This window comes from Chrysochloris asiatica, unplaced genomic scaffold, assembly GCF_000296735.1.
Source record: "Chrysochloris asiatica unplaced genomic scaffold, ChrAsi1.0 scaffold00028, whole genome shotgun sequence".
In the NCBI taxonomy this organism is placed as follows: domain Eukaryota; kingdom Metazoa; phylum Chordata; class Mammalia; order Afrosoricida; family Chrysochloridae; genus Chrysochloris; species Chrysochloris asiatica.
The window spans coordinates 2,738,160-2,750,765 of record NW_006408546.1 but is presented as its reverse complement, the minus strand read 5'-3'; the positions used below and the strand labels follow the sequence as shown (position 1 = coordinate 2,750,765).

General features: G+C 43.1%; 1 protein-coding gene across 1 annotated transcript in view; it reads right to left on the bottom strand.

Annotated features, from left to right (window-relative positions):
* SH3BP5 (SH3-domain binding protein 5 (BTK-associated)) overlaps positions 1 to 12,606 on the bottom strand; it is an 86,775-nt gene that overhangs the window by 50,889 nt on the left and 23,280 nt on the right. Inside the window, exon 3 of the mRNA XM_006840018.1 lies at positions 1,098 to 1,226. Within this exon, the coding sequence (XP_006840081.1) occupies positions 1,098 to 1,226 (129 nt within the window). The remainder of the gene's footprint in view (positions 1 to 1,097; positions 1,227 to 12,606) is intronic.

Genomic DNA, 12,606 nt, shown 5'->3' with positions numbered 1-12,606 from the left:
AACGAATACATGTACAAAACAAGAGAATGTTTGTTAGTGCCATACAATTTGGACCAACTGCTTAGAGCTTCTTGGGAAATCCGGGCTCTTATTTCAAGACACATGCGAGAAGGAGGCTGGATAGCACCATTGCGGAAGTCTGAATGAGATGAGGTCTATGGAAACCCCCAGCCCGGGGCCTGGCACACAGCAGGTGCTCAGTACAGGTCAGGGGTCTTCCCCTTCTTCATTCGCATAGCCTGGCTATCAAGAAGTGGAAAGAAGGCACAGTAGGCACTGAGGTCACCACAGGAGCAGTCACAGGAAGACACTCTGAAACCAGACCTAGTTTCAAAGCAACTGCCTGACCACAACTTCCCTGGACACTGAGAAAGGGCAGGCGTCCCTCACCCTCTAGAGATCATTGTCCCTCTGTGCTTATTGGGTTCTCAAGACAAAACAACCAACATTTCAAGACAAAAAAGAAAAACCAGTTAGTGTAGCGGTAACTCCAATTCATGGCAACTCCATGTGTGCCACAGTAAACGTGGGCCCCCAAGGTTTTCAAGAGCTAACAGTAACACCACAATTTTCCAAGAAGTAGATCACTAGGTCTTTTGTCCAAGGTACCTCTGGGTAGACTTGAACCCTCAACCTTTAGGTTAGCAGATGTGTGTGTCAACAGTATGCACCACCCATTAATCCCAGCAAGGAGAAGGTACACGGGGAAGAAGAATTCCTCCTGCTTCCTGACAGACCATCATTAGGAGCAAAACAAGGAATGAATAAACATGATGCTCTAGACACAGGTCAGTGTAAGCTGCTCCTAAGAACTGGACATGGTACCAGTTCACATGGCAAGGCAGCACCCACTCCCAGAGCCATCCAAATGCCAGGGACCACACCCTACTAACAGTACCAAGAGCTGGAATGAAGCTGATTGTGGAAGAAGGAAAATGAACAGGGCTAACTTCAAACACAGTTGTTTCCCGTCACACAAAAGCCTGCACTTCTAACCTTCATAGGAAATACCAACTCAAAAGGTACAAGAGTTACAGACATCAAAAGGCACACCCAAAGCCCCGATGGGTGATAAGGTGGTCTGGGGGCAACCTTACCTGCCTCGCCACCCTTCGTGCCTCCCAGAAGGGCTTCGAATCTTCCACGGCTTTGCCTATTTTCTTCACCAGTTCATCCAGCTTCACCGTTGCTTCAACCAGAACAGAGCGGAACTTTTGTCGAGCATCCTAGAGGCAGGCAGAAACAAGGAAATATGGTTAAGGTACCAGAAGGGATCTGAAAACACTTGCTTTATCAAACCAGAAACACCAGGGCAAGGGCTTTGCCCAACAAATATCACCAGTTACCCTCAAATTCAAGTAAGTCAAAAACAGACCTTTATTTCAAGGTGCTTCTAGGTGAATTCGAACCACCAACCTTTTGGTTAGTAGCCATGTGCTTAACTGTTTGTGCCAACTAGAGACTCCTCTACCACTATAAAAAGCCAAACCTACTGCCATCAAGTCTATCCAACTCACGGCAATGCCATGTGTTACAGAGTAGAATTGTTCCATAGGGTATTCTTGGCTGCAATCTTTTACTATTATGATTATAGTTTGGGTGAAAGTTTAAACAGAGTAAATTAGTTTTCCCTTCAACAATTAATATACATGTTGTTTCATGACACTAGTTGCAATCTGCACAATGTAACAGAACTCTTCCCACTCACTCCCTGGGTTTCCCCCTTTTCCATGTACCCATTTTTGCTGCCCCCTTCCTGCCTTCTGAACTTCGTTTTTGTTCAAATGCTGCCCTCGGGTCTGATATGGTTGGCTGATTACCATGAGGAGCACGTTCCTCATAGGTGCTACTATTCACTTTATAGTCTGAGATGTACTCCTTTGGAAGCAGATCCCCAGGCCTTTCTTCTGTGGTGCTGTTGGCTGAGTTTTAACTGTCAACCTTTAGATTAGTTGAGCACAAACAATACTGCAACATATAAGCCCTGTAAAATAATACTTTTCCAAGACAGTGGCTAAAGTGGCACTGCCCAATATGCCTTTTTGCAATGATGACAGCTTCTGTAATCTAAGCTGTCACATACAGCAAGCCACTAGCCACATGTGGCTACTGAGCAGTTAACATGTAGCTATCATAACTGAGGAATTAAACTTTTCATGGATTTCATTTTTATGAATTACATTTAAATGTAAATAGCTGGATGTAGCTATTGGCTATCATGAGGGTTGTAGAGGTCTAGATTAAAAAGCTCTGCTCAGATCCTCAGGGAAAAAATGTCCAGCCCAACCGTCTCTAGCTACTCCGAATCATGTTGATGACACTATTACTTAATGCTCTCAAAAGTCTTCAGAAACACAAGTGTGATTTAGCAGGTGCCAAACCTGGGCACGGCCCCACCTTCATGGCACTTGCAGGCTAGTTAGTGTGATAGGTCTTCACAGCCCATTCCAGAGAAGTCAGTGCCAGGATGAGAGGGTACTTGGGCCAAAGAACCCAAAGGCAGAGACCCTTCCCAAGCTAGACAGGGGTCCAGAGAACACTAACGGGAAACTTCCAAACGGGGGACATCTAAGGGTGAGTGGACATTTGGAGAAAGAGAGGAAACCCTGAGTCCACACTCAGCTGAGATGGAGAGGAAGCAGCATGGGGTCTGCTCAGAAAATAAGAGAATCTGGATCGTGGAGAAAACACGAGATAAATGTGGTCACCATCCTGGAGAAAGCCCCATGCAGCCTGGGCCTCGACAAGAGTGTGGGAGGACACAGCAGGTAGAGGGATAAATACACTGTAAAAGTCAAAACATCAGATTCATCGGGTTGTTGTTGTTAAGTACCATCGAGTCAGTTCCAACCCATAGCGAGGCTGTATATAGGGTTTCTGAGGAGCAGCTGGTGAGCTTGAATGGCTGGCCTTGCACTTCAAGCGACTTTGCAGTCCAGCGCATTAACCCACAACACTACATCATGGGGTACAGGAAGGAAAAAAATAAGAAAAACTCAGTTCCAGGTCTAAGAGGACATGCTAGAGGGTCAGATGATACTTTGTAGAGCCCACATCTCCTGATCCTGTCCCTTTACCTCTGCCTCATGGGGACCACACACACGTGCATGTGTGTGTGTTTATATGTTCACATGTATGATGTGTGAATCTGTGTGTATGTGTGCATGACTGTGAAAGGGGGTATACGTGTGTAGATGTGCATGAATACACATTTGTATTGTGTGTGTGGCTATGCACATATATTGCATGCATGTACATACATGTATTTGTATTGTGTACATCTGTGCATATGCAGGTGTGCAGGTGTGCTACATGCATATGTATACATGCATGTATGTAAATGTCTGAGTATGGATGTGCATTACTGCATGCTGGATACATGCATTACTATGTACCAAGATGTGTGTGCACATGGATAGGCATGAATATGTATGCATGCATGCATGTGTGTAGATATGCATGGGTATGAATATATTGTGGTACATGTATATGTATGTATGCATGCATGTGTGTGTATGCATTTGTATCTGTTGTGGGCATGCACATGTGATACATGTATATGTATACATGCATGTGTATGGATAATGAATGTGTATCTGTGTGTGTGTATAGGTGTGCATAGGTTTCAGAGAAGGGGGAAAGAGATGCTTACAGAAAAAGAAGCAACACGGGATAAGCAGCCATGGAGCTGCCCATGTTTTGCCTGTTGGTGAAACATGTGTCATTCCACTAAATAGAAAGGGCCTACCTCTTAAGTACACAAGTAATTATCTAAAAAACATATCCATAAACACCCAATTGTAGAGGCCTCTTGGGTGAGTAGGATACTCATGGAGGTTAAGGAGGTCTTGATCAGTATTCTAATCACATCATGGACTGTCCAGTTGGGTTTGAAAATGATGCCTAATCTCTCAGATAAGGACCTTTTGCCTTGTATGAGAGTTTCTCAACTTGCAATCCTGGCTCACACTTTAACACACAGACTGTGGTCACTTGCCCCAGTCTTGCCTGCTCTCCTTTCTGGCCAGCCTGGACTCACCCACTACAGCTTCTAAAGACAGAGGACAACACGGGGCTTGTCCTCCCTGGGGAAAAAGCACAGACACACCAGGTCCCCTGGCCTCTGGGGAAGGTCAGGGAACAGCAAAGCCCCACAAAGGTACTGCCTGGGAAAAGTGGGGAGCAGCATGTTGCCCCAAGGCCAAGCTTTCAATCAGACAGTCTGATACAATCCTGACAAAATCTCTTTCTGTGAGGCCCTCAAAAGGCAACTTCTCTATGAATCAATTTTATTAGCTATAAAATAGGATCTCAGGAAGAGGGCTGTAAAAAGGAATAAAGGAGAAATAAAATGCAAAACCCCTAACTGTACCTGGGCACACAGTAAAGCCAAACAAAATAAAAACAAAACAAAAAAAGCTACTGTTGAGCCAATTCTACCTCATCACAACCCCAAGTGAGTCAGAATACAACTGTGCTCTCAGAAGTACATTGCCAGACATTTCTTTAAAGGTATCTCTGGATAAATTCAAACATCCCACCATTCAGTTAGCAACCAAGTGTGTAACTGTGTACATCACCCAGAGACAAAGGCAGACAGTAGGTTCTCCATAAATGCACAAAATTTTTCCTCCTGGGATAAAAAGAGACCCACACTCATATTTTAAAATACCAAGAGAGTCTCTCTGAGACAGGGGGAGTTGTTGTGATGAGGATAATAAACCAATACTGGTATGTGGGCAGCTGCTTTGCAAAATGCACTCCCCTGCACAATGGAATTCTCACAGCCACCACTACTCATGCCCATACCAGGAAACGGCTGGTCAAACCAGCAACGTCCCACCTGTACACTGGGCCTCTATAAGATGAAACTTGGGCTCCACACAAGCAGCCTCTGAGCCAACAGACTTCTTACTTAGTGCATTTGGCCTGTAGGCTGTGTAGGAAATGTCAGAAAAACACACATTTTTTTTTTTAATGCAGTGATCTGGAAATACTGGGTCCCCATCCCTACCTTTCTGCTCCCATAAAGATTTGCAGCCTTGGAAACCCTGTGCAGTGTCACTATGAGTCGGAACAGACTCCACAGTACTTAACAACATCCCTAGCTGGTAACCAGAGGTTGGAAGTGGAGTAGAAAATACCCCTTAGACAGGGATTCCTGCGCTCCACCAATGCCACCTCACTCCAGTCTTCATCACTTCTCTGCCTGAATCACATCCAGCCCACTTCATTCATTCAGCAACCCTGCCCAGCTCTGGAGGCATCTGATTTGTCAAGAGTAACACAATGGCTGAACACTTGGCTGTTCAGGGTCCGAGTCCACTAGCAGCTCCAAGGGAGAAAAGACCATGCAACCTACACCCTCCTCAAGGTAGCGTAGTGCTTATGACTCAGGCTGTGAACCTCAAGGTCAGCAGTTCGAAACTACCAGCTGCCCCACGGAAGAAAGACGAGGCGTTCTGCTCCCGTAAAGATTAGCAGCCCAGGAAACCCTGTGCAGGGTCGCTATGAGTCGGAACCGACTCCACGGCACATAACAACAACAACAAATCTACACCCTCAAAGCTTACAGCCTAGGACCTCTTACAAGGTAGTTCTTCTCCACCTTACCATATTCACTATGAGTTGGAACTGACTCAGCAACACACAATTATGGGCATTGGTGACTATAATCCACCACCTCTGCCCTTGGTCAGAGAGAGGAATACAGGGCAGAAGGTGACAACTTACTACATGACAGACACTATCATACAAGGTTTAAGTCCATTAACTGTACAACTGGAATAGCCACATGATCAGATAAATGCTAGTTACTGTTCACATTTTACAAAGGAGGAAATCGAGGCACAACGTCACAAAGGTGGGAAATGTCAGAGTCAGATATGCAAGGGTTTATCAGATGAAAGCTGTATGTAAATAATTACAATTATGTGATAAGTACTAAACCCTAAGAATCCACACTGTACAGCAGGCACACACCTGGGAAGGTCACCCAAGGAAACTGTCATGCAAACCAGACCTTGAAGACAGGGGGACCTCACCTGACAGATGAGGAGGGGCTGAGGGAACAGCACAAGCAAACCATGGCAGGAGGGGCAGGGTGGGGCTGGAGCCATAGTTAGTGATGTGCGCCATACGAAGGTATTTCAATTCTACCTCAAGTGCAGTGATGAATTTTTAAGCAGTAGTAACACCTGATCAGATGAGGGTTGTACAAAAAAGTGAGCTGGCTACAGAGAAGTTTGAAAAGTGCTTTGGGTGAGTATGATGAGCAGGTTCAGGGACCAACAGCCTGGTTAATGTCTTTCTGCAACTATCCAAATTAACATGGGACTCTCAAAGGATACTAAACCCAAGAGAGATGATTTTATATCAGATTTTCCCTCTTAAAGGGAAGCTACGCTGTAGGGATGATGATGCCTGACTGACAGACATTCAACACCCAACCAACCTATTCATCCGAGACTCATAAAAAGCTAAACACTCATCTTCTCCCTGATGAGATAAAAATAAAGCACAAGTAATTCTTTCACTACTCTGTGGAGGATCCTAGAGCTATTTGTCATTGTTGTTAAGTGCCATCAGGTCGGTTTGGACTAATAGCAACCTTGTATAGGGTTTTCTGAGGAGTGTCTGGTGAATTTGAATTGCCAACCTTGTGGTTCAAACCGACCTTTCGGTCCAGTGCAACCAAGAGTTTTGGGGTATGGGAGCCCAAAGACCTCAGCACCAAAACCTTCCATCTGCCTCAGACCTCACCCCACCTCAGTCCCTGGGGGAGCAAACTCTGGTCCCCAAAGTGGTCATCTAGATCTGGCCAATCAGATTGCATACTCCTAGTCTTGGGGAATTGTTGAGGGAGGATCATGCGACCCACTAGGACCAATGAGATTTCATTCTGGAACTTTTCTGAAACCTTTGGAAAGAGGACTTTTTTTTCCATTGAAATAGCTGAGAGGATGGAATGAAAGCCTAGAGCAAATGGTAGTCATTTTGTCAACAAAACGGGGAGCCTGACAGAAAGAAACCAACAGAGAAGAAATGATAGAGAGTGAACCAAATTCCAACGGAGTCTCTGAAGCCACTTATGTCTTAAAAGTCTAGCTTTGTACCCAGCTCCCAGGGCCAGCCAGGCCGTTCCACATCCCACCAGAACAGGTATCACACCTGTTTAGGCTAATTTGAATCGGATTTCTATCACTTACAATTGAATTGAGCCTTTTAAAAAAGCCTGGAATTTTAAAATGTACCTTAAGGCAGTCAGGCTGACATAAACCTGTATTTCATACCACGGGAAAGCTCTGAAATTACAAACAGTTAACTGCTGGAGGATGTTTATTGTCTTCCCTCAAAATAAAGCCAATCAAACCAAAAAGCACTGCTTAATATCCATCTTACTTACATGTGCCTAGAAAGCCAACGTGTCACTATTGAACTTGCGTTTTGCTTTGTTTTTTACTTATTGCCTAGCTGAAGAAGACACACAAACAGGATTCCTCAGCCCCTACAATTACAGACCAAGGTGTCTCCCAAGATCAGTTGGGAGGCTTCTCGAAATATTCAGGGAGGGAGAACTGACTGTTTTTCCTACATTAAATGATTCAAGGAAGGAAACCTTTCTGAAGCACAAACTCCTCTCAGAAGGCTGAGGAGGAGACCTTTTACTAAGCAAGAAAAACAAGCTATTCACCATCCTAGTGCTGTTTACCACATCAGCCCTCGATGGAATTCTAAAAAGGTTGGATGAAGCCTCAGATCTTTACATCTAAAAAGTGTTTCACATCCATTAGTTGAGTCAGACTGAGGGTAATTTATTCAAGCAGAGAACTGCTGAGAATGGTTAAATCTTCCCTTCTGAATGTGTCAGTGTGTCAAAAACACAGCCTGAATCAGATAAGAACTCCAGTGAAACCAAACCAGCTTCCAATCACTGAAAACAGTATCAGGTGGGGACCTGACACCTCACTGGGCACCAGCCTCTGTTCACCGCTCGATCTGCTCACCCAATTCCCAACTGTCTAACCAGAAAACAGAATGATAGCCTTTCCCCTTCACACAGCTGTCCCCAAACCAAGTGAGATTAAGACAGAATATTGGTTTTAAAAAATAACTGATATGATAAGCACGGGACTGAGAACCACAAGGTTGGTGGTTTGAGTCTACCAGCTGTTTCTTGAGAAAAAGATGAGGCTTTCTGCTCCCGCAGAGTTACAGTCTTGGAAACTCTATACAGGGTCACTGTTAGTCACAACTGACATGATCGCACTTAACAACAACAAAGATGTCACCATATTTTTAAATCTCTCGTATTGCCATTTATAAATACACCCCTCTCCTTTTGTAGAAAGAGATTTCGCGTAGGCATGGCCACCTAATGGCATCTAACAGAACAACCACCTGAGTCTCACGGAAACCCTGAAAGATGCTAAGCGAGCATCACCTGGCTGCAGATATGAAAACTAGAGCCCTGGGAGGAAATGCTCTACCTGAGGCCACAGCTTCAGGGAGGGGAAAAAAGGTTTCAGGTTTTGGACAAAAACATAGATCTTAAGTCTTTTAGTCCACACTGACTTTCACATCACTGGTTAGTTATTCTCAAGTGTAGCCCAGGAGACCACTGGGGAATCTCAAGACCTTTTCAGAGATTTACAAGGTCAAAATCATTTTCAAAGTAAACTAAGATGCTGTTTGCCTTATTCACCTTCATTACTTCATGAATGTTTAGTGGTGTTTTTCAGAAGCGGCAAGACATATGATATCACAACAGACTGAATGCAGGAGGAGATGTGAAACTCTCACCCTCTCTTCCACTGAGCCCAGATATTAGCACACAAAAAAAGTAAAATGATTATGTTCTTACCATTAATCTTTTGTTTAGAGAAAAAAAATAAATCTATTACTTATGTTAACATGTAATAAGTTTACATTGCCACTGTTAATTGATAGATTTATAAATGGTTTCTTTATTGTTGTATAGATTTATAAATTTTCTTAGTTTTAAGTTTCTAAAACAGCAAATATTAAAACAGCAAAAATTAGTGATAAAACAAAAGGGCTGGGCTACTCAGTAATGTACTAAAAGTCCGAAAAGTCTAAGACCTGCTGCGTGACATGAAGCCATAGCCACCCCTCAGCCAGCCCCCAAATCAGAAATGCCTGTGTGTTTTCAACCATAAGGGAAGCAGTCATTCCTTCTCAGATCTTCATTTACTCATCTAAATCTTGTCACAGAGAAAGCCTCCTTTAGGTGCTACGATAGATAGCCTTAACACTTCTTTACGTTTGCTAATCTCCCTTTTAAGAAAGAAGGAGCTAGTCCAAGCTAAGTACCTGCTAAAAGGTAGCAGCTCAAAATATACATCCCTGTAAACAAAATAATATTATCTCTTAAAATCATTAACTTTCCATATATTGTTGTTAAGTGCAATCAAATCACTTCTGACTCACAGTGACCCTGTATAGGGTTTCCAAGCAGTAGTTGGTAGGTTAGTTATATATTTTTTTATATATATGGAGCTCTGGCAGTGTAGTGGTTATGAGTTGGGCTGCTAACCTCAAGATCAGCAGTTCGAAACTACCAGCCATTCCTCAGGAGAATGATGAGGCTTTCTGCTCCCGTAAACCCTTGGAAACCCTGTACAGGATTGCTATGAGTCAGAACCAACTCCACAACATATAACCACCACCATCACAATATTTTATTTGTATACATATATACACACACACATATATATATATGAATAAACATATATGAGGAACTCTGGTAGTGTAGTGGTTACAAGTCAGGCTACTAACCCCTCAAGGTCAGTAGTTTGACACTACCAGCAGTTCTGCAGGAGAAAGATGAGGCTTTCTACTCCTGTAAAGATTTAAAGTCTCAAAAACCCTATGCAGGGTCAAAACCAACTCCACAGCACATAACCACCACCACTACCAATATATATATATAGAGAGAGAGAAAGAGAGAGAGAGAGAGACAGCTGGTGAGCTTAAACCATCAACCTAGTGGCTCGAATGACTTTGCAGTCCAGCGCATTAGCCCACAGCACCACACCAAGACTCTCTCTAAAAAAAAGCTAAAAAGTTAGCTTTTAAAACTTTCCTTTCATGGTTCTCCATTTATAGTCATGAAAGTAAGTTTCCTTTTCAAACAAAGTAAAAATTAGTCTGCCAAAGGAAAATATGAAATAAATAGTACATGTAGTACTGTTAGTCGTTATTAGATGCCACTGAGTTGGTGTCAACTCACAGCAACCCTACGTACAACAGAACGGAAGCCTGGAAATGGGCCATCCTCACATTCATTGCAACGTCTGAATGCACTGCTGCATCCACTGTGTCAATCCACCTCATTGAGGGTCTTCCTCTTTTTCACTGACCCTCTACTTTACCAAACATGATGTCCTTCTCCAGGGACTGGTCCTGCCTGATGACATGTCCAAATACGTGATAAGTTTCTCTATCCTCACTTCTAAGGAGCATTCTGTCTGCACGTCTTCCAAGACAGATTGGTTCATTGTTGTTGTATATATTCTTTGCCAACACTATAATTCAAAGCCATCAATGGATCTTCAGTCTTCCTTATTCATTGTCCAGTTTCACATGCATATAAGGTGGGTCAGGTGCACCTTACTTCTCATAGTGACATCTTCACTTTTCAACATTGTAAAGATGTCCTTTGCAGCAGATTTGTCCGTTGTAATACATCATCTGATTTCTTGACTGCTGTTTCCATAGGCACTGATTGTAGAGCCAAGTAAAATGAAACCCTTGACAATTTCTTTGCTTGAATAAATTACTCTCGGTCTGACTCATTTTATGAGACACTTTTGAGATATGATACTTTTTAGATGTGACACTTTTTAGATATGAAGATCTGAGGCTTCGTCCAGCTGAGTGACCCTTTTATCCAATTCCATCAGGACTGATGTGATAACTTCAATTATCATAATATTGTGTGTTGTGAGGGTTTTTGTTTTATGTTGAAGTATAATACATACAGTACTAGGATATGATTTCAAACTATGAATGCTGAAGTTAGGGAAGCAATTACGCCTTCAATGAATTATTAAAGTCTCTGTCAGCAGGAATATTCTAGAATTTACATGACAAAAGGCACCACTGAAAAATTCTGATTTGCTGAATGTTTTCAAGTTCAGCACAAATCAAGTTCACCTTTCAATCTACTCTTTAAGTACACTTGTAAGCAGCTACTAATACAGACAAAGAAGCCACTTTCAATAGTACTTGGATGAAAAGGGAGTAAGTGCTCTCCAAAGCTGTTCAATAGAACTTTCTATGGTGGTGGATATGTTCCATATCTGTGCTATCCAGTAGAGATGCCACTAGCCCTAAGTGGCTACATGAGCACTTAAAATGTGGCTAGTGCAACTGAGAAACAGAATTTTAAAAAAATTATTTAACTTAAATAGTTGCATTTAGTGAGTGGCCACCATATTGGATAATGAAAGTCTAACCTCTAGAATCTGGGATTTCATCTGCTTCTCCAATTTGGGCATCCCCGAGTAGTGCAAACAGTGACCACTCTTGGCTGCTAACCAAAAGGTTGGAGGTTTGAGTCTACCCAGAAACACCTTGAAGTAAGGCCTGGGAATCTATTCCCCAGAATCAGCCACTGAAAACCGTATGCCCACACCCCACCCCCCGAAGACTGAAACTCAAAGGGAACATCTAAGCAGGCATGTAAGCTTGCTGATGACCACATTGGTCTACTGGTGAGTGGAAGAGGGGGAAAGGCAGCAATGAAGAAATGGGCTGAGTTCAACCACATTCCACAGACTCCTGTTGACCTGGAGATGAGAGTGAGAAGAGGAAGGGCTGGTTGGTCCAAAGTGTGGTGAGACCTAGGGACACTTAAGCCTATGGACAAGGTCATAGTCACGGAGGGCTAGAGCTGACAGTGAAGCATCCAGCTGATATGAAGTGAGAGGAGATGCATAAAAACACCCAAAGTTGCAGATAGTACCCATTTGGCCTAGCTTCGATGGCTTGATGATCAGAGCTTGACTAGTGGAAAATAAAAACTAAAAATAAATTTTTTTGATAAAAGAGACGAGGGTAAATTGCTACAATTTGATGAACGTGATCTATACTCATGGGGGCAGTAACTCTAAATACCAACAAAGAGGGAAGGAGTCTTCACATCAAGTATCAGTGCTAGCCCCTCTGTACACAGTGTAGATAAGGATGGGCAACTTGGATATTGGCTACCTAAAATGAGGGGGCGATAAAGGCACAAAGTGACTGCCTTACAAGGTTTCAAGGGGGAGTTTAGTTTAATAGTGTGTGTGGGTTGGGGGAAGTCCCCACTAAATAGCTTTCATCTTATCTAGATGGGTCTGGTGAAAAGAGATGGGGATAAGATTCTTACGATTCAATCATAATTGTTATCATGACCAATTGCAACGGTCATAATTGTAATGGTAGAGGTTTTGTACCAAAACAGGGAAGTAGTTAATCTTACAGTCCAGAAACAGAGGACCATAGGAGCATCAAGGGAGGAGAGCACAAGCAGAATGTGGGACCTTATCCAGAGAAGCAGCGATGCTAAGACAGAGGTAGGGATGGGGACATTGACAGAGG